We start from the raw sequence: 24,010 nt of genomic DNA, 5'->3' as shown, positions 1-24,010 counted from the left end.
GCTTACTGTCTATCTGACGCTGTCCGCAGTGTTTGAAGCGCAATACTGAAAATATGACCAGAATCGTTACAGTTCCGATACGTAGAGCTCTTGAAAGGCATGCCCCGAATTGAGCGTGTGCCGACGCAATGTTCTACTTCCTCCAGGGCTGAAACCGGGTCAGAGGAAAGTGCTGTTCACGTGCCTCAAGAGGAACGATAAGCGCGAGGTCAAAGTGGCACAGCTGGCGGGCTCTGTGGCCGAATTATCTGCGTACCATCACGGAGAGGTAAGGATATTGGTAACCTGCACCCGCTCGTTTGATGTTACCGGAGTTTTTCCACCTGTGGAATAATCTATAGTATATAATCAATAGTATATTCACATTGAAATGAACCCGAATATTTTTTGGCTGACACTCGTCAGGGTTGATTGTCAGCAATTGGTAGAGAATTGGAAAAAAGCATCCGTCAACAATCGTATCACAATGAGCACATCAGCAGACCGCGTCCTAGCGTTTCCGTGCGGCGACGCGGGGGAAGAATATTCAATGTGCGATATTATTGACGCGAAACCATTCGCAGAATGTCTCGGACGCAGTCGAGATTATTCTATTGCCCGGGTTTCGGACATGAATTGTGTACGAAGCAATAGGGCTGAGTATCTATAATTTTGATTTTAATCTAATTTGGAAAAAAAACTGTAGCTATAATTCTAATTCCAAACTAATTTGAATAAAAACTGTTGCTGCAATTCCAATTCTAATCTAGTCTAATATTATATAATTTGGAAAAAAAAAGTATGTAGCTATAATAACTGATTGTTAACTGATTTGGAAAAAAATGTGTAGCTACGATTCTGATCGTAATCTAAATTTGGAAAAGCTGGCATGTCACAGTAGCTCCTTCTATAGTTTGTATTGTATTGTCGCAGGCGTCTCTAATGACGACAATCATCAACATGGCCCAGAACTACGTGGGGTCCAACAACATCAACCTGCTGCAGCCGATCGGGCAGTTTGGCACCAGGCTGCACGGGGGCAAAGACGCGGCCTCGCCCCGTTACATCTTCACAATGCTGAGGTAATTTGACGAGACAATCTTTCTTATATTATGTTTTTTCGATTGTCATCCACATAGCGATTAATTTTCCGATAATTTAAAAAAATTCAGATTGTGTTTTTTCATATTGCACCATGTATCAAAATTTTGCGAATGTTTTAGTTTTGCCACATTATCAGATCGTTTGAAAAAATTACCATTACCAATTTTGCGAAAGTTTTAGGTTTGCAAATTATGAGATATTTTGAAAAATACCGAATGTATTTTCACGAAACGGTCGTTTTTCCGATTACATCGGTAGAGAAATATTTTTACGAACACCTGTTCCGATGTTAAAATTGTGAATTTAACTACATTTTTCCGATATTACTGTTCCCACGAGACTATTATTTTTACAATTATCATTTTTTATGATTTATAGATTCATATTATACTGATTATTAGGCGATTTTTTACCTAAAACCTAAAGATTTTGACCTAAAAAATCTTAATTTCGACCTCGGGTACGCAAATTGGGTGTTTTCGCACATAATGTTGAAATTGCACTATTTATCTTCATTTCTGGTTGAAACTGTCCTTAGTAAGTAATTGACAATTTTTGACCTAAGGCTACGATTTCGACAAAATTTTGGCTTGTTTTGACGTGTCAAAAAAAGACCCTTCCGATTATTTTAGTGAATGCTGATATTTTCTTCATTTCCGAGTGTCGTTTTAAGAGACGCCTATTTTCTGATTCTTTTTTTAAATATTTACGGTTATTTTCATTGGTTTTTATATTTTGATATACAGCCCACTGACTCGACTGCTGTTCCCAGCTCTCGACGACAACGTGCTCACCTGGTGCTACGACGATAATCAAAGAGTGGAGCCGGAATGGTGAGTGTTTTCAGTATCGTGGACTATTTATTGTCGTGTGTAGCGTCTTCAACGCCCGTGTTTCATTCCAAGTGTTCGAATCGGATACTTTTTGGTATAATTTCGCATTCCGGGATGATTAGAATATATGCAGACTCCTCATAGTGGTGACTGAACAAGTAAATATCTGGAAATATGACCGGAACGCTTTTCTGCATGACGTAGTTTACGCATGCTTTGTATACTTGATGAAAGCGAATTTTCGGCCGCAATAATGGATTGAAAACGGATGAAAAAAATGTGTCTTACCGGTTCTGATTTTGTGTGCGCAGGTACTGTCCGATTATCCCCATGATTTTGGTCAACGGCACTCAAGGTATCGGTACGGGGTGGTCCACTTTTGTGCCCAACCACGACGTTCGCGACATTGTCGATAACATTCGCAGGCTGCTGGATGGCGATGATCCCAAACCCATGGTGAGTCGCGTGTTAGCCGTGTGTTGTGTAGTGGAATTATACCAACGAAACTACTAGTTTTGATATTGTTTTCCGCTGTTGAAGGTTGTGAACTGTGATCGGTTGTGTTGCAGCATACGTAACACCTAGTGCAAAGCCACGCGTATTACAGGAAACACCGTCTCAGTAGAGATGGTGCACACCAAATTTGGCTCAATTCCGACCACTAGAAGCGAAGCTATTGCAGTAGAAAGATTTCTAATTCCATGATTTTATAATAAATAATAAAGAGTCGGTCGCAGTAAATACTATTTTATTCAAATCGAAATTTTTCTACTACAATAACTTCGCTTCTAATGGTTGGAATTGAGCCAAATTTGGTGTGTATGATATCTACTGAGAGCCTAACAATTTTATGGGGTCGGCGGAAAAATTTAGAAATTTTATTTTTTAATGATAAATTCAAAACTTTCTAGCTGCACGAATCTCGCTTCTACCGGTTGGAATGGAGCCAAAGTTGGTGTGCGGCGTTTTTTTAACCAACCTAACAATTTTATCAAGCAGCCTGTGAAATATGAAGGAAAATTTTTTTTGAACGGCCCTAATCTGGAGTTATGCTGGTCATAGACATTTACATATCGTCTTTGTGAAGAGTAAATTTTTAAACAAATTCAGTAACATTAAAATAACGGCTCAAAGGCAAGTGTAACATAGCGACATAATAGCATGTTGGAGTGATGATATGCATTTTCGGTTAATTTCAATGTGAGCACTCGCTAATCTGCGTCCATCGACGCTAAAATAACCGATGTAGAATCTATAGAAATTTATGTGCAATGTGTGTGCTTTCGAATTGGCTGGATGGTGAGATTCAGAGGTAGGCTGGCTACCTTTGAATATTCGTTATAAGTCTACAGCCTACTCGTGTGTTTTAATACGGCTCCGACATCCAAAAAGGTTGGCAACCATTGTCTCTAAACGATAGTAAATAGCAGCCGAACCCTGCTAGGCCCGCGGTGCGATAGTTCAGGCCAGCTACAATATCTTGCGCACGAGGCCTATTACAGATGCGGTTGCTCGGGCCAACGATTATGTCGTGCGCACCAGGCTTGTTGGAGATGCGGCTGTAGTGTTTAGGTCAGCGTGTCGTATATGCGGTTGTTCAGGCCTGTCGTTGATGCGATGAATTAGCGGGATTGCCGCACGCTGTGCAACAATCGATGACCTAATTTTGGCGATGCGCGATTGAAAACAAACATGAAGGTTTGATTTCAAGTTTCATTACGAGGGAGATTTTTTTAAAGGCTTGTTCTACCCAAACATGATACGCACCCCCCTCCCCTCCCCGATTTTAGGACAAAAAAATCGATGAAATTTTGCCTAACATACATAGAAAACCACGGTAACATTTCTATCAAGTCTTGACCAACACACAGCATTGTAACACGGGAAAAATGAAATGTGCGTGGTCGAAAAAATATCAAATCCATTTAAAGTTTGATATAGAACTGTACTTAGCGTAATAAGTTCTAGGTTTGTTCGAAAAGAACTTTTGTTTTCCGTATCCCTGGGATTCACTGATTGAACTGTGAGGTCGCCTAAAAATGCTGCGCTCCAGATTTTGCCGAGGGCCAACCGGTAGATTTTGAATTTGTTATGGAAAATTGATGAAAAAATTTCAGATTTTACCCCAGGAATATAGTCGAGTTGCACACAAAGGCAAATTTACTCATTATTAGTTCCGGGATCAGCCGCCGTCCCTGTCATTTTTGCGAATCCAAAATTTTCAACTGAAATAGCTTCGCTTATAGTGGTTGGAAGCGGGCAAAAACCGTTCAGCATCGTTCTTTTCAAAGACAACGTTACGATTTCGTATTTCAAAATAAATTATTCAGTTGAAATCTAGCCGAGTATGGTTTGGTTGATTCATCAACCCAACAATTTAATAAGTAAGTTTGAAGCTACGTCCAGATTGGAGATGATGATAAATCCGAAACCGCCCCGGCTTTTGTTTCAGAACATCAGCTACAAGAATTTTCGAGGGCAAATCGAGGAGATCGAGCCGAACCGGTACGCCGTGTTTGGGGAGGTCAGCGTCCTCGACGAGGAAAATCTGGAGATCACGGAACTCCCCGTGAAGACTTGGACCCAGGTTTGGTGTTCTCGAATCTGAATTTCGGGTCTAAATCTAGTCAAATTTGTAATTTTGTTGTTTTTTTCGAGCACCAATTTTTCATTGTGTCTGAATCCGAAACTGAATCGAATTGAGTATAAAATATTTTTGCAAATAATGAAAGTCGTTTGAGCTGAATTGTTCTAGTAAACCCTTGTTTTTGCAGAATTATAAGGAATCGGTTTTGGAGCCGATGTTTCTGGGAACGGAGAAAACTCCCTCGCAGATTCTCGAGTACAAGGAGTACAACACGGACATCACTGTGAGGTAACTGCGGCCGCGTTTCCAAATTTTAAATTGCAAATAAATTGTCGGTAAATAGGTTTTTGAGGAGCTAGGCTACACCTCGAATTGGGAAATCAGTCGCGCACCCGTAACTTTGACGCTTGCGGAGCAATCTTTCTGAAATTTGGACACGGGGTGCTTTGTTGGACATTCTAAATTTGGTGAAAAACGGTGCACGTTTTTTTGACTAAAGTCAGATTTTATAATTTTTCAAACTAAAATTTTTGTGAAATTTTTCCGGCAAAGTTTTTATGTGAAATTTTTTCAGGGCCTACACCTAAAAATGTTCATGTTGATTAGACGGTTTTTTCCTCCTCAAAAATGATTCGTGACTTTACAGGCTTTGATTTCGTGACACGTAAAAATCACATTATCGCTCAAAAATCCAAAATTTCACACAGTCTATCGTCTGAAAGCGCCAGAATGCTGTATTTTTTCTCCTGTATTGCTTACACTACATAGGCTCATTAAAATATTTTCCAATTATATACCGTATTCTATTTTTTTATAAAATTGTATACATGAAAATGATTTAGTTTACCACTGCTGAAGTTTTTTATTTCAAATTTTTATGAATATAGTTATATAGTTTACTTTCCGCTGCTGAAATGAGATCAGGTGTTGATCTTTTTGGTTCCAGGTTCAAAGTGAAGATGTCCCAGGACAAACTGCGTCAAAACGAGGGCGTCCTGCACAAATTCTTCAACCTGCAGTCCAGCATTTCTTGCACCAACCTGGTGAGTGAACGCGTCCGCCTGAATTTTTCGGGCTTCGATTGCGCGTGGAATCCCGCGACGTGAAAGCTACGTGGACTGGGTTTTGGCGTTGTTCGAAATTTGCTTTTTTCTTAAAACTTTACTGGGTGTTCATTAGAGTAGTTAGGTTGGCTGAAAAAGCGTGCTGCACGCCGAATTTGGCTCGATTCAAACCCGTAGAAACGTAGCTATTTGAGTTAATTTGAATATTTTGACTCGTTTGGCTAATTATAGCATTGCCTGCCGTAAATACCAGTATTTCGAATCCGAAATTTTAAACACTGATAAATTTGCATTTTGCTGTTTAAAAATTATTGAAATTTGCTACACGTCATATTTGTAGACAACTTGACAGTTTCGTGGGGTGCTCGAGAAAATTACAAATGAACGATTTCCTTTTATAAACTCAGGTCATGTTCGATGAGCTGGGCTGCCTGCGGAAGTTCCCCAATACGCTCGACATTTTGAAATACTTTTACAACATCCGTTTACAAAAGTATCACGACAGGAAAGAGTTTTTGCTAGGTGAGTTTTATCGTCTTTGCGATCGAATCGTGACTATTCCGGCGTTATTTTTGGCGGTCTCGAGCTTCCGGACGTGTTTCTAGAGATTCTTGGGGGTACAGAACTTCAGCATACGATTGAATAGTATATTCGTATTGAAATGAACCCTGATATTCGCCAGCGAGCAGTAGAGGATCGGAAAGAACATTGTATATCAACAATCGTATCGCAAAATATGGTGTGATCGGCATGGAATTTCGAATAATCTGGAAAAAGAGATGTAACTACTGGTCCAGATTTTGTTATGGTATTGTTTTTTTCATAGAAAAATTTGTCGGTTTGCAAGTCGAAAAAGCTTTCTCGAGTTTAACTACTTCGTAAGGACAGGCAGTTCCGACCGGAAACGAAGATAAATGTGGGGAAAAGCCTAATTTACATACACGACGGCAAAATTTGGTGGAAAATAAGTTTTTTGAAGTCGAAAAATCTCAAAATTTTGATTTTTAGGTCAAAATCTACCGATTTTAGATGAAAAAAAAATTGCCCCACTTGTGCTTTTTCTTGAAAAAATTTGTTTGTTTTCAAGTCGAAACCGTTTTTTTCGGGCCAAACTACTTCGCGAGGACAGACTGTTCCAACCAGAAACGAAGATATATAGTGCAATTTTAACATTATGTGCGAAAACTCCTGATGTACTGTACAAGTATACATACACGAGGGCAAAAGTTTGTCAAAATCAAGTTTTTTGAGGTAAAAAATGTCAAACTTTCGATGTTAGAGTCGCAATCTTCCGTTTTTTTGGGTTAAATATCGGATCTTGATTGGTTAGTCGGGTATGCTTGAGCTTATTGCAAGCTTGTTGACGATTTTATCGATAATCTATAGAATGGGACGTGATTAGGAATCGTTTTTGGTATTTTCCAAAGTATGGACTTAGGACAACCCTTTGAATACACTAATCGAAGGACAACCCTTTGAATACACTAATCGATTGTATGTTGAAGTTTTGTACCTCTGAGAGTGTCTTCCGTTAGAGATTTAAGCACGATTTCGCATTCCGGGATGATTATAATAAACACGGACGCCATATAACGGCGGATGAATATCTATACTGAAAAGATGACCGGATATCCTTGTAGCGAAACGCCGCTCGGATGATAGCCTGGTGAACGTGCTGAGGCTTCAATTTTTGCGATTTGTTTTATACGGTCAGGACTGCTGACTGCGGAAGCCAAGAAGCTCTCGAACCAGGCCAGGTTCATCGTGGAGAAGATCGACGGCGTCATTTCCATATTCAACAAGCCCAAGAAGGAACTGATCAAGATGCTGGTGGACCGGGGCTACGACTCTGACCCGGTGAAGGCTTGGAAGGTTTCAGTCGGCAAGGTACGGCGCCGTTTATGGTTATGTAGATCCGCTTCCTGGGAGGCAGACTTGTACATCTAGGCCATTTGATTAATCGGATACAATAATTCCCATGGAGCTTGGACAACTAGGTAATTCTAATTAAATAGCCTAATAGTTCGTATAATACTGGTTGTCTGATTTAATGTCTGGATTTCCTGGAAATGTTACAGGAGAGCTACATACAATTGAATAGTATATTCATATTGAAATGAACCCGAATATTTTCGGCCGACACTCGTCAGGGGTAATCGTCAGCAACCAGTAGAGAATGGGAAAGGTCATTGTGTATCACAGGGTTGTAACCAAGTCACAAGTCAATCCCAGTTTTATAGTTTTGACTCGAGTCAAGTCGAGTCATTTTCAATTCACCACCAAGTCAAGTCTGAGTCATGGTGTTATGAGTCGAGTCCAAGATATTGTGTTGACTGTCCAGTTTACAGTTGAAGGCTTGTTAAATCCACTTTTATAACTCTGTTTGGTGATATTTAGCGGTTCGCGTTCATGATATAATAATTTTCGTCGTTTTTAGCAATTTCTCGACGCGTTTTCAAGCACCAGTGCCGATAGACGAAATCCCAATAGAGTGGTTACTTTACTATGCCTCGAAATTACAATGAAACGTCGGTCTTGGCCGTCTAAGTCTCGAGTCACATGACTTGGTTCGAGTCATGCGCAATGACTCGAGTCCAAGTCGAGTCAATACGTAAATTGATTAGAGTCGAGTCATTTCCGTATTTTGAGAAAATGACTCGAGTCAAGTCGAGTCATCTGAAAAACGTGACTCGAGTCATTACAACCCTGGTATATCAACAACCATATCACAAAATATGACGTCGCCAGCACGAATTGGGATCTGGAACAAGAGAGCGTTCTATGTACTATTTTAAGATGGAACACATTTTGTAGAGAAAGCTTGTATTATGATAAAGGTCGACTCCAAGGCTGTATATTGCAAAACGAACCAAGCTTTGTCTGTAGATGTTTGCTATGGAGATGAATATATATCTGCAATTTGTCGCCTGATAAATATCAATCAATTTTTCTGCCCAGAAACTAGCTAACGATGAAGGCGCAGAATCGGAAGGCGAGGAGACGAACGGCGGCGCCGATTTCAATTACATTCTCAACATGCCGCTGTGGAGTCTGTCCAAAGAGAAGAAGGAAGACCTCTTGAAGCAGGTTTGTTTGCTTCGGCGATTGAAAACAAGTCGATATAACGCAGACGGAATGTTTATGTGATGTTATCGATGTGTGAGCGGACTCTGGAAGGTTGCGTTGCGTATTCAGTCGAGTATATGACTCGCTAATAAACGCATATATCTTAGGGCTGTTCGAAAAAAATCTCGTTCTTCAGATTATTCTGGCTACGTGATAAAATTGTTCGGTTGGATAAAACAACTCTGCGCACCAAATTTGGCTCAATTCCAACCACTATAAGCGAAGTTATGGCGGTAGAAAAATTTCTAATTCCATGATTTTGTAATAAATAATTCAGGGAGTTGGGAACCTTGCATAATATTTTATTCCAATCCAGCTTTTTCTACAGCAATAACTTCGCTTGTACCGGTTGGAATTGAGCCAAATTTTGCGTGCATTATCTTCACTGACAGCCTGACAATTTTATGGAGTAGGCAGAAAAAAATTTGTTAGTTAAATTCAAAACTTTCTACTGCGAGAATCTCGCTTCTACTGGTTGGAATTGAGGCAAATTTGGTGTGCAGATGTTTTTGAGCCTACATAATGATTTTATCACGTAGCCAGCGAATTTCGAAAGAAAATATTGTTTTTGAACAGCCTTTTTCGTGAAAGTTTGTATTACTTCGAGCATTGTGTTTGTATATTGAAATTTTTTTGTTCTTAGTTTTAATATAAAGTTATTCCATTCTCTAGTCAGCATGCTTGGCCTGTTCTGTCGCCTGTCATGCGTTACGAGGGTGGTAGAGTAAGGCGCGTCGACTCGTCACGAATTTCGGAGGCTGTTTTAGCCTCGGGAGACCTTGACGTTTTGCGCGCGTAGGTTTGCGAGAGTGGACAGGCGAATTTTTTCGAGTATCTCCTGTCCTAGTCTGATAACCGACATTTTTCCTGCGGTCGGTTCACTTTTTGGCGCGATTGCCGATTTTGTTCTGAAAATGTGTAACCTTTACAGAAAGAAGCGAAGCAGACGGAACTCGACGAGCTGGTCAGGAAGACCCCGTCGAAATTGTGGCGCGATGATCTCGACAAATTTATGGAGGAATTTGAGGTGAGATTTTACACGTGAATTTGAAAATTTTTGCTCCATTTCTACCAGTGCGGTTTGAGAAAAAGTCATTTTTGAAGACCCCTAATGCAGAGTTGCTTAGAACCGCAAATGATGCTCACACGATGGTCTTCATAACACGACGTGATGATACTTATATATCACAAGACTGATGCGGATAATGTATCCTTTGACGCCAAACCAGTGTACCCGTTTCTGTAGTAGTACACGTAGTCGCACTGATTTTCATCGACACTATCGTGGGCTGTTGTAAATCGAATTGTTAATCTACAGAAAGTGGAGAAGGCCGAACAAGAGGAGGCCGCGGCGGAACTGGCGAAAGCCAAGAAAGCCGGGCCCGTCGGCAGCAAGGGCAGGGGCAAGCAGACCAAACTGACCAAGACGGTCAAGGCGGAGGTGTTCCCGTCGCCGCACGGCATCAGGGTGGCCCCGCGGATGGACGACTTCAAGCCGACCGGCGGAGAGAAAAAGACGAAGAGGGTATATGAATTTTCGGTCAAATTTTTTCTTGTAATTTCCGGCCGATTTGTTTTTTAAAATTGTAACGTCGCTTTCTCGGAATTTTCGGTCAATTTTTTAAATGTGCGGTATTTGCTTGGAATTTGTTGTCAATTGTTTAAATTTCGATATTTTCTTGAAAAATTGTGAAGGAAATAGAATACACTGGGCATGATTTTGACATCAATCTCCCGACTGAACATCTTCTGTTGAACGCGGTATCCAAACCACCTCGACGTGTACGACATATTTCCTTCATAACACCGGCTGACAACTATGTAAAGCTCGATCTCTGCGTGACTGCTGGAGCGCGAAGATTTTACGGGAATTTCAATACATTGCAGCTCCATTACGGTGGCGTTCTGAAGAAAACGGCTGCGGCCAATATTTTTCATTCGTTTTGCCCTTCAATTTGAGACCTCATCATTTTTAGAGTGCAGCGCCCCTTCAAATTCTTTAACCTCTATATTGCCTTGCTGGTATTTTTGATTGATAGCTTCTAATTTTGATGTTCTTTTCGAGGAATTCTCGGTCAAACTTTATGCTTCGCTGGTATTTTCAGTCCTCAATACTGTTTTCTTGGAATTTGTAGTCGATTTTTGAAAATTTTAATGTTTTGAAATTTTCAGTCCGATTTTTTAAACGCGATGTTGTTTTTTCTCAACCTCTTAAATCTCTATACTGCCTTACCGGTATGTTTGGTTGATTTTTTCAATCTCTATGTTGTTTTATCAGAATTTTCGGTCAATTTGAAAAATTTCGATATTGTTTGTGGAATTTGCGGTCAATTTTAGAAACTTTGATGTTTTCCTTAATTTCTTTTCTTAAATTCTTTAATACCTATGTTGCCTTACCGGTATTTTTGGTTGATTTTTTTATCTTGATGTTGTATTCAATGAATTCTCGGTCAAATTTTCATTCAATCTGCTGTTTTTTGGTCACTTTTTTCCATTCCGATGTTGTTTACCTGAGAATTTTGTTAACTTTTTGTAAATCTCGATGCTGATTTCTTAGAATTTTGTTGTGAATTCCCTGAGAGACGCACAATTATTAAGGTTAATTTACCCGTAGAAATGCAGGCGGTAGCCGAAGGCGCGCTGGCTTTTGATTGAAAGCTTAGCTTGTTTGTTTGATTTTGTTTAGGTTGAAATGTATTTGAATTGCAGGCTAAAATCGAAGATCCCACCGTCAAAAAGCTGGACTCGTATTTCGCCACCGCCAAGAAAAAGTCACCCAAAAAGAAACTGGGTACGTTGCCTTCTGCTCTCATGCGTTTTCATGCTATTTTTGTACCAATTTTTCTAAAAACTTTATCCATTCTCTAGTCAGCATGTATGGCTTGTTTCTGTCGCCTGTCATGCGTTACGAGGGTGGTAGAGTAAGGCGTGTCGACTCGTCACGAATTTCGGAGGCTGTTTTAGCCTCGGGAGACTTTGACGTTTTGCGCGCGTAGGTTTGCGAGAGTGGACGGGCGATTATATTTCGGTATCGCCCGTCCTAGTCTGATAACCGACATTGTTTTGCCGAATAAAACTCGCCTCTTGGAAATACGCTGAATGCAAATTTATTTCAATACCGCAGTAGCTGTTGGAAAAATAATCGGTCAATATAGATATAGCAAAATGTATTCAACTACATCTGCAGGCTTACAATAAGGCTGAAATATCTTTTATTCTTCAACTTTTAAATAGTATATTCATATTGAAATGAACCCGAATATTTTCGGCTGACACTCGTCAGGGGTAATCGTCAGCAACTAGTAGAGAATTGGAAAGAACATTGTATATCAACAATCGTATCACAAAGTATGACGTCACCAGCATGAAATTTCGAATGAGAGAGCGTTCAATGTACTATTTTTAGGTGGTACACGAACTCCTTTTGTTGACAGAGTTTTGGTTGGTGTATTTTGATAAAAGTTGATTCCAAGGCACACAAATGGAATTGTGAGCGGCCTCGCCCTACGATTCGAAATCGGTCGTCTCGATAATTATTCGCACAAATCGGATTATCCAACAGATGTTTGCCGATGGCAGAATTAATTGCCTTTGATCGATCAGCATCAATCTTAAGTGGATGAGTTAAGGATGAGCTTTTCACATCGCGTGACGCACGTGTTCTGATAAATCTGGGGACATGTTGGTTTATGCGGTCCTGCAGACGTCTTGACGTTCTTCCCACGTAGCCACAATCACAGTGGCACCTATATTCGTACACTACATTACTTTGTTGAAGTGCAGGAAGTATGTCTTTGCGTGTTGAAGGGAGCAGTTGTGTTGTTGTAAAAATTACATTGGTTTTGACTGTATCGTAACATTTACCGACAGCAGAAATCAATTGTTTTTCAAAGCGGGTGGAAATGGGGCCAATCCAAGGTAGATGGATATAAACATCTTTTATTGTTCGTGCGGTGGGCTCTGTTCGTTTTTCTGCGTTGAATTGCGTTAATTTCCTCTCCATGCCGCGGCTGATGACGTGTTCAGGGTAACCGTTATCAAGTAAGATTTTTCGGATGTGGTCAAGTTCTAAACTCAGTTTGTTACCCGAACATATCATCAACGCTCTATGCACTAGTGTGCCTATGAGGTTAATTTTTCTGCGCCGAGGACTAAATGAATTCCATCGAAGGTATTGGCCTGTGAATGTCGGTTTTCTGAAAACAGACGTTTCAAATTTGTTGGTATTGCGCTTTTCAACTAATACGTCCAGAAATGATAATGAGTTATTGCGTTCTTTTTCTATTGTGAATTGCAAGGCCGGGTGAAGCGAGTTTAAGCGAATGAGAAATTGGTCACACTCCGATTCATTCCTGAAAATGACAAATGTATCATCTACGTATCGGCGGTACAATAGTGGTTTGGCGGACTCACGCTGGGACAGAAGCTCGCCCTCGTAATACCCTACCCTACGAAAATGTTGGCCAAAATAGGTCCCAGGGGACTACCCATGGCTAAGCCGTCTATTTGGCGAAACATGACCTCGTTAAAGCTAAATTCCACGCAGCAAGTTGCCGCTTGTAAAAGTTCAACAAAGACGTTACGCGGGATTGATGGTGGCGGTAACTTACCACCGTACAGCGCGTTGGCACAAATATCAATAGTCTCATGCAGCGGAACGTTCGTAAAAAGACTAGAGATATCAAATGAGCTCAGAAACACGTCTGGATTCGGCAAATCCAGGTTTCGTATTTCACCAGCGAACGTGAACGAATCGCGAACACATTCCGTGCCGTACAATTCCCGAACCGGTTCCAAAATGTCAATAAGCCATTTTGCCAGCTGATGGTGAGCAGACCCGATCATGGAAAGTATAGGTCTCACTGGGACATTGTCTTTGTGAGTTTTTGGCGATGTGAAAAGCTCACCCTTAATTCATCCACTTAAGATTGATGCTGATCGATCAAAGGCAATTAATTCTGCCATCGGCAAACATCTGTTGGATAATCCGATTTGTGCGAATAATTATCGAGACGACCGATTTCGAATCGTAGGTCGAGGCCGTTCACAATTCCATTTGTGTGCCTTGGAATCAACTTTTATCAAAATACACCAACCAAAACTCTGTCAACAAAAGGAGTTCGTGTACCACCTAAAAATAGTACATTGAACGCTCTCTCATTCGAAATTTCATGCTGGTGACGTAATATTTTGTGATACGATTGTTGATATACAATGTTCTTTCCAATTCTCTACTAGTTGCTGACGATTACCCCTGACGAGTGTCAGCCGAAAATATTCGGGTTCATTTCAATATGAATATACTATTTAATTGTATATTGAAGTTCTGTACCTCCAAGAAGCTCTTTAACTTTTACTGCATATGCGAAAATGTGCCAAAACGAAGCGCTGCACAGCAAATTTGACTCAATTCCAACATGTAGTTCACAAAATTTCATAGCAAAATGTATTCAACTACATCTGCAGGCTTACAATAAGGCTGAAATATCTTTTATTCTTCAACTTTTACTGCATATGCGAAAATGTGCCAAAACGAAGCGCTGCACAGCAAATTTGACTCAATTCCAACATGTAGTTCACAAAATTTCATAGCAAAATGTATTCAACTACATCTGCAGGCTTACAATAAGGCTGAAATATCTTTTATTCTTCAACTTTTACTGCATATGCGAAAATGTGCCAAAACGAAGCGCTGCACAGCAAATTTAACTCAATTCCAACATGTAGTTCACAAAATTTCAATGATATTCTTCAAATTTTACTGGCAACGCAATGAAATTGTTTAGTTGTCTAAAAAGAAAAACTGTGTAGCAAATTCGCCTCAATTCCAACCAGTATGAGTTGAGTTATTGATGTTCAAAATTTTGAAATTGAAATCATAGAACTTACAGTGGGTAGGTATATAATTAATAATTTAATAATTTTTAATCTAAAGCTTTGTACTCCAATAACTTGGGTTTGGAAATATTGCTAAAATGTTCTTCATTCGTCTGTTCAGTGGAACCTACCAGTGAAAAGTTTCTTTGCTATTCCTGAAACTTTGATTTGTGTGTTATAATCGCGAATGCATTCCAGGTATGGACATTGACGATGATGTCGACAAGCCGCTGTCGCTAGCCGAAAGGGTCAGTTTGAAGAAGGAGATGGCCGCCAAATCGAGTATGTTTTGTCAAGTGAATTTAAGGAGGTGTTTGTGTACCATGTAACAATAGTACGTTGAGGTTTAGCGATCTCTTCGCCCCCCGATTGTTTAAAATTTCATGCCGGTGACATCGTATTTTGTAACACGTTTGTTGATATACCATGTTTTCTCCAATTCCAATTACCCCTAGTGTCAGCCGAAAATATTTGATTCGTTACAGTACGGATATATCGTCTCTGGTAAACCAAGCAGTCTTTACATCCATTTAAAAAATTTTTGACTTCGACCACAGAATTGGTCATACCATGGACATAGTTTTGTTTTGAATTTATCTTGAAAAATTCAAGATCATAGGTCCACCGGGTCTGGTTTTAGGCCAAATCTACTGAAAATTGTGACACGGGGGCGTGAAATTCGACCCGGGGAAAATCTGGTTTCTGCTGAAAAATTGGAATGTCCGGTTTCGACCATCAACTACTAAAATGTAATCGATATTTAGATAAAGTCAAAAACAATCTATAGTTTCATTTTTACTATCATCAAAATCCGGGGCTGCAATGTCTCGAGTTGCGTTTTTTGGTGACTCGACTCGGGGGTCTGTTGAAAATGACTCGACCTGACTCGAGTCAAAATTATAGAAGAGAGATGGACTTGCGACTTGGTTACAACCCTGTCAAGATCCGCTTGATGTACAATCGAATGATGTCGATATTGAAACGAACCCGAATATTTTCGGCTGACACTCGTCAGGAGCAATCGTCTGCATCTAGTAGAGAATTGAAAAGAACATTGTATATCAACAGTCGTATCACAAAATATGACGTGAAGAAGGAATTCTTCATAGGTCCAGATTTCGTTAAAATAAAGTTTTTTCATGGAGAAATTAGTCAGTTTTTAAGTCTAAACGTTTTTTCCCAGGCTAAACTACTTCGTAAGGACAGACAGTAGAATAAAAGCAGGACAATTGTCACGTTATGTGGGAAAGCATCTAATTTGCATACGCTAGGTCTAAATTTGGTCAAAATTTAGTTGTTTTTAAAAGTCTAAAATTGTTAAAATTTTGATTTTTTAGGTCAAAATCTGCCGTTTTTGGGTAAAAAAATTGCCCTACTCACGTTTTTTCCTAGAAAATTTGTCGGTTTTCAAGTCGAAACAGTTTTTTCAGGCCAAACTACTTTGTGAGGACAGACAGTTCCAACCAGAGAGGAAGATAGCAGTACAATTCTAACATATGTTATTTGATGTATATTGGAGTTGGTTACTCCAGGAGTTTAAACGTATTTAGCGTGTGTGTGTTCTAGGAGTGAAGCCGGCGGCGACCAAGCAGTCCAAGCTGAATTTCAAGCCAAAATCGAAAGCTAAAGAAAAAAAAAAGGACCCTTGGGACACTTCCGAAGACGAATCGGACGGCAACATTGTCTTGTCGTCGAGCGACAGCGACGATTTCAGACCTACCAAGAAAGGTTAGCAGTCTTTGCCGCCCTTGACAAGGTCCCTATATCATCTTTACCTGTTGATTTCAGCGAAAAAGGCCGACGACTCTGACTTTGACAGCTCGCCGGCCAAGAAAAGGTAAGCGCTTTGATTTTTCGTTCGTTTTCCCGCTGACTGACCCGCCGCGTTTGCGTTTCAGCCCCGCCAAAAAGACGTTGGTCCTATCGTCGGACTCTGAAGACGATAATAAGGACAAGTGAGTTTTTGTCGCATTGCTACGGCCAGGGTTGTGATGACTCGACTTGAGTCACGATTTCCTGATGACTCGACTTGACTCGAGTGATTTTCTCAAAATAACGAAATGACTCGAACCAAATCATACGAGTAGAGACTCAGACGGCCAAGACCGACATTTCATTGTCATTTCGAAGAATAGTTGAGTAACCACGCTGTTGGGATTTAGTCTATTGGTACAGGTACTTTGAAATGCGACCAGAAACTGCTAAAAATGAGGAAAAATTAGTACGTTTTAAATGCGAGCCATCAGATGTCACCAAGCAGAGTTATAAAAAGGGGGTTTAACACTACTTTACCTGAAAGCTGAGCAGTCAACACAATGACTTTGACTCGGACTCGAGTCATAATACCATGACTCGGACTCGACGCTCTGCTCTATGACTTGGACTCGATTTGACTCGGCGGCGAATTGAAAATGACTCGACTTGACTCGAGTCAAAACTGTAAAAGTGAGATTGACTTGTGACTTGGTTACAACCCTGGAACTTCAAAAAAACACCCCCCCCCCCGTCATTGTCAAAGGAAAATAAAATTTACAGTTTTCACTTATTGTTTGGGTGAAATATGATTTTGATTTTTTCCCCTAAAATTCACAACCAGGTCAAGTCCGAGTCAGCTGTTCAGTTTTCAGTTCGATTGACTCGGTTCGAGTGGTGCGCAATGACTCAAGTACAAGTCGAGTCATTTTACGCATTTGAAAACATGACTCAATGGTGACTCGAGTCGTTACAAGCCTGGCTACGATTGGTTTCTAGTTTTGTATTTTAGCCTGACCTTTCCGTACAGGGACTCGGCGGACTTGGACGATATCGACCGCGGCGCGGAGGAGTCCTCCAAGAAGGCCGATCTCTCCTGGGACGAGATTATGGACCTGAAGCCGCCCTCTCCCGTCGCTAAGGTGTGATTGGACGATGTTCGCTGAATTTTCGGCTGCCTAATAGGGCATTTATTTTTTGACGTGGCAAAAAAAGTCGAAATTTGGTCGAAATTGTGGTGCTAGGTCATACAAGATTGATTACAGAGTCTAAATTTCTGTTGCGGTAGTATTTACTGTAGCTAACTCTTCAATTATGTGTAATACAGTCATGGAATTAGAAATTTTTCTACTGCAATAATAACTGCGCTTTTAGTGGTTGGAATTGAGCCAAATTTAGTGTCTGTCGTGGTTTTAACCCACGTAACAATTGCATCACATAGCCAGTCGAAATCTGAAGAAAAAGTTTATTTGTGAACGGCCCTATTCTACACGAGTCTGGAGATACACTTTGTTGCTAGCATTCTAATCTGGACATAAAATTTTAGCAGTAATTGTAATTCTCGTGTAATTTGGGAAAAACTGTGTTTTTTCAAGTTCCTACCAAAAGATCGCATGTTTCGTCCGATGACCCTATAAAATTGTAATTTAATCTCGAAAAACTGAAAATGTTCTGGTGGTACTAAGTCTGTCTCCAAGTGCTAAATTCGAATTTTTGTCAATCCGAAATTATGTAAACCACGTGGTGCACGATTGCGAGCGATTTGGCGTTTGCCGGGGAAGCAGCGCTTTTTGCTTACTGCTTTCGGTTTAAAAACTTTGAATTTTATCTTTGCAGAAAGCCCCGGCCAAGCGAAGGAAGCTGCTGGACACGGGGTCCAGCGAAGACGTGGGCGCTTCTAAGCCTCCGAAAAGTGAGTGATGTCTTTGCCGGGGATATTTGAGGATGCTTATTCAATATGTACCTTTTATGTGACTAGGAATAATCTATGTTCTATATCACAGTTGAGATTATTTGGTATATGTTCTACTGCACCTATCTCATCGCAGTTTAGGTCTCTGTGGTTTGATCATGACTGGGGCAATTTTTTTATCAAAAAAGGGCAAATTTTGTCAAAATAGTAGCGTTAGGTCAAAAAATGACAGTTCCAACCAAAAATGAATACAATCAGTACAATGCTAACAGTGTGTGGGGAAACGCCTAATTTGCATACGTTAGGTCAAAATAAGGATTTTTAAGGTAATAAAATTTGAGATTTTATAGGTCAAAATTTTTCGTTTTTTTGGTAAATATCCCCCTAATCATGACTTTGCAGATATGTCATTTCCATAAACGTGTTAACCTTTGTATCGTATGTTTTGTATGCTGTGATACGACCAATCGGCGTTTCAAGGCTTCCGCACTGTAGAATAGTATTGAAACTATAATTCCCGTTGATAATTCTTGTTTATAAATTAACTCTCGGTGGTATAGAGTAAAAAAAGTACTTTTTCGAAGAACTTGCTCCATCTGTGACTCTGCCTTTTTAGAGCAACCCAAAAAGGCTCCCGCTGCGAAGAAGCCTGCTAAAACCGCCAAGGTTTGTCGATTTTTGTCTTCGGGCTCCTGTGAAATCAGAAAATTATTGATTTTTTGCCGCGAATGATGTTCTCACGATGGTCTTCATAATATTATTTGATGACATTCTCAATTTCATACTGACGCGACAAAATTTTTTAATTACGACTTCGAATTTTTGTGGAACTATGCGCGGTGGAACGCGTTTAAAATTGTGCCCGTCATTTTTTAGCCCGCCCCCAAAAAGGCTAAGAAAAAAGACCCGTGGGACTCGGACTCGGACAGCGCGGGCGGGTCCGGTAAAATTTCCGACTCTGACAGCGTCCAGGAGGTGAAGGAATCTCCGCCTGCGAAAAAGACGGCCCCGAAAGCCCGTGCCAAGGTGAGTTTTCGAACGACTCTCGGTGATGGTAGCGTTAGATTTGAGGATATGTGTACTACTTGAATAATATATTAAATTAGTGATATTGTAATGAACACGAATATTTCCGCCTGACACTCGTCAGGGGTAATCATCAGCAACTGGTAAAGAATTTTGAAGAACATTGTATATCAACAATCGTATCACAAAATGTGACGTCACCAGCACGAGATTTTTGATGGCTTAATCTACTTCTGTTGGCATAAGCAGGGCTGTAACCAAGTCGCAAGGTTCCGAGTCACTTTTTGTATTTTTAAATTGAGTCAAGTCAAGTCATTTTACGCATTTGAAAAAATGCCTCTAGTCGTTGAAACCCTGAGCAAAGGACATGCAACGTTGACTACATCTACAACTGCTGGTGTAAATATTTCTTCTCGAATAGCTATGTCGCGAATGATGTTTTCACGATGGTCTTCGTAACACCATTTGACGATATCCTTTTATTTCATGGCTGACGCGGCAAATGTGAATTAAATAACTATACGGTGGTGTTTTTCACAATTTTTTCCGACACCATGGTCGGTCAAGTGGTCACGCGCGTTACAATTCTGTATTTTTACAGGCCGCCCCCAAAAAGGCCAAGAAGAAAGAACCGTGGGGCTCTGACTCGGACAGCCCCGGCGCCGCAGGTAAAATGCCGGAATCGGACGGCAGCGAGGCGGAAAAATCTCCGCCGGCTAAAAAGAAGGCACCAAAGGCTTTAGTCAAGGTGGGTTTTTCGAACGACGCTCGTAGATTAGTGGGAATCTCCGATTTTGCTTATGGTTGAGTCAAACAACTGGGAAATTTCTGACTTAACCAAAACAGATTAAAAGTAGAATGATAGCTACTGTTTTTAAAATTGGTAGGGCGATTTTTTTACCTAAAAAGTACAAATTTTGACCTAAAAAATCAAAATCTTGACATCTTTGACTGAAAAAGTTAATTTTGACCATACGTCGACCTAGTGTTTGATTCACAACGAGCAGACGATGGGCCGTCTACAACGGTAGGCCTATAAAGTAGGCAACAAGCTGTAAAACGTCAAATGATAAGTTCACCGATGGTGCAAAATCTACGATACAAACGAAATGCAGGTTACAAAAAAAATTTTACTTGGTAAACAATTTTTGACATAACGGTACAATTTTGACTTATTTTGACATGCCCAAAAAGATTGCCCATCGATTAGATATAGAAGTACTTAAATTATGTAACAATCAAATTCCTTTTATACATTGAATTAATTCCAAATCAGCTTGAAATTGATATTGCCGGATGAAAAAAGCTCTTGTGACCATGAGAATGGCAGATGTTTGTACAACAAGCTTATCTTGTCTTGCACTGTTATAACAGTTTTCTTTCCTGTAGCATTTTCATGAAAACTAGAAATTATAGTATCGTTTAAATTAGTGCATGGAAGCATCTCACTGGTATTAGAGCTACCGGGCATTTTTCTCAAATGACGATATAGCTGTCGGAGTCTGATTTTGCCTTTCTCTGATTCGAACACTGTTTTCTATGCCAGGTTCATAAACTCCCGGAGCAGTGTCTGAAAACCGTCCCGTTGACGCAGGTAGCGAAAAAATGCGAAAATCCTACGCTCTGGAGAAGTAGTCGCTGGAAGGCCAGCGCCTGGCTGATTCCAGGGTTACGAGTGAAATCGACATTGGGTGATTTCGGCACTTGGCCGCCCGTAATCGTAACTTATATAATATCGGGTTCATGTTTTTACATAAAAACGGAAGATTTTGTACTCAGAAATTAACATTTTTTACAACAAAAAAGTTGATTTCGATCAAATTTTTCTCAAGTATTTAAATCATTCTATGGTTTATGCTTCAAATTGAGTGAGCCATAGGTCGTCTACAACAGTAGACCTATAAAGCGCTCTGCAAGGTGTAAAATGTCGAATGATGAGTTCACCGACAGCGCAATCTCTACGACGCCAACGAAATTTTGCTTTGTTCACAAGTTGACAGTTTTTAGGCAGTTTATGACTCAACGCTACATTTTTGTGAAAATATTCTTTTGACATGTGTAAAAATAAACGTAATATGAGTGATTATGGTCAAACAATGACGATAAACTTCTTCAATCTCAATTTTATAGTTTTGACTCAAGTCAAGTCAGGTCGAGTCATTTTCAATTCACCACCGAGTCAAGTCAGAGTCGTTGTGTTGGCCGCTCAGTTTCCAGATAAAGTCTTGTTAAACCCACTTTTTATTACTCTGTTTGATGATATCGAATGGTTCTCATTCATAATATACTAATTTTCCTCACTTTTAGCAGTTTTTGGTCGCATTTTCAAGTACCAGTGCCAACAGACGAAATTCCAATAGTGTGGTTACGATACTGTTCTTCGAAATTGCAATGAAATGTCGGTCTTAGTCTCGAAGAATTCCTTTTCGTTTCGACGTGTGTTTTTATTTTTCAGCCCGCCCCCAAAAAGTCTAAGAAGATATCGGACTCTGACGCGTCTGGGAAGTCGTCCGGTCCGGACAGCAATGTTCCGATAAAGAAGTCGCAGCCAGCTAAAAAGGCGGCGCCCAAAGCTAAGGCAGCCGTAAGTATATCGGGCATGGATATAGTCCTTTTGCGGTGCATAGGTAGTTGGGATGTACGCTAAGTAAAATTTGTAATTGTGGGCCTAGTTTAACCACAGCGTTCAATTCAAAATCAAACTCTCGGGCGTTCACATCTCTACCAGTTATAATCGAGTCGAATTTGGTTTGCAGCGTTTTTTTTACAGACGGCTTAACAATTTAATAGGTGAATCACCGGGATCGGGAAAAAGGTTATTTTTGAGCAACCCTAGCGTAATCCATTTGCAGACTACGTCCGATTGTACTCGGCGTTTTTCTGGTTTTAAACCGAAATTCCTTGTGTACTTCATTTCATTCTAAATCAGGTCTAGAATGCATGGTCGTAACCATGTCGCAAGGCTCCGAGTCGCCAATCAATCGGACTTTTATAGTTTTGACTCGAGTTCAAGTTCAAGTCATCGAGCAGAGGTTCGAGTCCGAGTCATGGTATTATGACTCGAGTCCGCGTCCAAGTCAATGTGTTGACTGCTCAGTTTCCAGTCAAAGTCTTGTTAAACCCACTTTTTATAACTCTGTTTGCTGATATCGTATGGTTCGCATTGATAATATACTAATTTTCCTCACTTTTAATTGTTTCTGGTCGCATTTTCAAGTACCAGTATACCAATAGACGAACTCCCAATAGGGTGGTTATACTATACTACTCTTCGAAATTACAATGAAACGTCGCTCTTTGCCGTCACGAGTCATATGACTTGGTTCGAGTCATGCGTAATGTTGACTCGAATCGAGTCACTTCGGTATTTTTAGAAAATGACTGCGTCAAGTCGAGTCATCATAAAATCGTGACTCGAGTCTGACTCGAATCATCACAACCCTACTTTGAAATTGTCTCTTCTACGCTGAATGCTGCTTACAGCGCCATTTTAGCCATTTCGTAAAATCCGTGATTCGTTCCAGAAACCCGTCAAAAAAGCCGCCAAGAAAGACGAGTGGGCGTCCGACTCTGACGTGTCCGTTCCTAGCGACTCTGACACGAAGAAAACGCCCCCGAAACGGACCACGGCTCGCCGGGACAAGGCAGCCAAAGCCAAATACGTCTTTGACTCTGATGACGGTGACAGCGACTTTTGAACTGCTACCGGTGCGGTGGTCGTGTCTAGAAGTCGATGTTTGGTCGCCAGTGAATCGGGTTTGATAGCCAATCATCCCGACATTTTACATAAAGAGTTCTCGAAAATATTCTTGTCTTCTGCAATTTTTATAAAATTGTGTGCCGCGTCGGGATTTTCCTTCACGTTCTGTGTTCTGCCGCACATTTTTGACTTTATTCCCGCTGTTTGTTGACGGATGGTTTTTCTAGTTTTGTATGTAACTTGCACGCCGGCTAGACGCGGTTTGTAAAGAATGCTCAACCCTTCTCTGTGCACTGCCGTGTGTGTCAGCTGTTTAATATAACGATTTATGTGCTTACGGGCAGCAGGTAGCAGTATAATGAATCTCTCAAAGATATACTTCAGGCTGAGGATGTTCGTTAGAGAATCGTTCTGGTACTCGGTTCATTATTAACAATTACATATGATCAATACACAACATGACAGCGATACAATGACAAAGTAGGGAGGTGTCGGAACCACTTGAAGTTGTTGAACGAAATGCAATAGAACAGTGCTTTTCAACCTGTGTGACGGATCGCACTAGTGCGAATGAAAAGAATTTCAGTGCGGATGGAAAATCCGGATGAATGCGAACGGCAAGCGTGGTGCGAATGAAAAATTGTCCATGTTTTTCACTTTTTCCGACGCGGAATAATTCAAATAAACACGATATTAAGAACAGTGAGCCCGTAAATTTTGTCGTTTGGAAGCAATTCTAAAAACTTGTTGGTAGCTAGGCTTTTCTAGTTCACAAGTGAGGAAAGCTCCCGATGCGTTTATGTACTGTACAAGTGTACAATGCAAAGTTTGAGATAATATTTCCGCGCGAGAGGATTACGTCACTGCATGGAAAAAAGAAGGAGTTCGATCGGTATCAGTTGCTCAAAGCTCACTTGCTCGGAAACATCCACCGCGTATGGATATTGTATACAGACCCTGAAGGACTGTAGGTGATAATAGCTGATGCTAGTGTTGACATTTGGCATATTTGAATGCAGAATACTGGAATTTTGGCACACATACATGTTG

General features: G+C 40.5%; 1 protein-coding gene and 3 non-coding genes across 6 annotated transcripts in view; all 4 read left to right on the top strand.

Moving 5' to 3' along the window:
* The window catches only part of LOC145448244 (DNA topoisomerase 2-alpha-like), a 47,404-nt gene extending 24,101 nt beyond the window's left edge, over nucleotides 1–23,303 (top strand). Inside the window, exons 18-42 of one of the 3 annotated variants that reach the window (XM_080326615.1) lie at nucleotides 147–268; nucleotides 913–1,061; nucleotides 1,830–1,916; nucleotides 2,228–2,372; nucleotides 4,369–4,503; nucleotides 4,691–4,791; nucleotides 5,450–5,546; nucleotides 5,975–6,089; nucleotides 7,282–7,454; nucleotides 8,526–8,654; nucleotides 9,625–9,720; nucleotides 10,012–10,218; nucleotides 11,403–11,484; nucleotides 14,769–14,852; nucleotides 16,137–16,298; nucleotides 16,359–16,407; nucleotides 16,469–16,525; nucleotides 17,353–17,464; nucleotides 18,159–18,234; nucleotides 18,851–18,900; nucleotides 19,111–19,260; nucleotides 19,862–20,008; nucleotides 20,807–20,854; nucleotides 21,716–21,844; nucleotides 22,785–23,303. In XM_080326615.1, the coding sequence (XP_080182741.1) occupies nucleotides 147–268; nucleotides 913–1,061; nucleotides 1,830–1,916; nucleotides 2,228–2,372; nucleotides 4,369–4,503; nucleotides 4,691–4,791; nucleotides 5,450–5,546; nucleotides 5,975–6,089; nucleotides 7,282–7,454; nucleotides 8,526–8,654; nucleotides 9,625–9,720; nucleotides 10,012–10,218; nucleotides 11,403–11,484; nucleotides 14,769–14,852; nucleotides 16,137–16,298; nucleotides 16,359–16,407; nucleotides 16,469–16,525; nucleotides 17,353–17,464; nucleotides 18,159–18,234; nucleotides 18,851–18,900; nucleotides 19,111–19,260; nucleotides 19,862–20,008; nucleotides 20,807–20,854; nucleotides 21,716–21,844; nucleotides 22,785–22,958 (2,876 nt within the window). In that variant the 3' untranslated portion in view covers nucleotides 22,959–23,303. Of the gene's footprint in view, nucleotides 1–146; nucleotides 269–912; nucleotides 1,062–1,829; nucleotides 1,917–2,227; nucleotides 2,373–4,368; nucleotides 4,504–4,690; nucleotides 4,792–5,449; nucleotides 5,547–5,974; nucleotides 6,090–7,281; nucleotides 7,465–8,525; nucleotides 8,655–9,624; nucleotides 9,721–10,011; nucleotides 10,219–11,402; nucleotides 11,485–14,768; nucleotides 14,853–16,136; nucleotides 16,299–16,358; nucleotides 16,408–16,468; nucleotides 16,526–17,352; nucleotides 17,465–18,158; nucleotides 18,235–18,850; nucleotides 18,901–19,110; nucleotides 19,261–19,861; nucleotides 20,009–20,806; nucleotides 20,855–21,715; nucleotides 21,845–22,784 lie in introns of all 3 variants that reach the window. The other 2 variants (XM_080326607.1, XM_080326623.1) reach the window with 2 other exon arrangements.
* Nucleotides 11,550–11,753, top strand: LOC145451716 (small nucleolar RNA SNORA74). The gene has a single exon (XR_013919010.1). It is a non-coding gene; the product is annotated as a small nucleolar RNA SNORA74 (small nucleolar RNA).
* LOC145451726 (small nucleolar RNA SNORD35) lies at nucleotides 18,958–19,031 on the top strand. The gene has a single exon (XR_013919013.1). It is a non-coding gene; the product is annotated as a small nucleolar RNA SNORD35 (small nucleolar RNA).
* Nucleotides 19,688–19,763, top strand: LOC145451742 (small nucleolar RNA SNORD35). The gene has a single exon (XR_013919024.1). It is a non-coding gene; the product is annotated as a small nucleolar RNA SNORD35 (small nucleolar RNA).
* Nucleotides 23,304–24,010: the final 707 nt, after the last annotated feature.

This window comes from Botryllus schlosseri, chromosome 1, assembly GCF_051294905.1.
Source record: "Botryllus schlosseri isolate E-star chromosome 1, Bs_hap1, whole genome shotgun sequence".
NCBI classification, from domain to species: domain Eukaryota; kingdom Metazoa; phylum Chordata; class Ascidiacea; order Stolidobranchia; family Styelidae; genus Botryllus; species Botryllus schlosseri.
The sequence above is the reverse complement of the archived record's forward strand: the minus strand, read 5'-3'. Positions and strand labels throughout refer to the sequence as shown.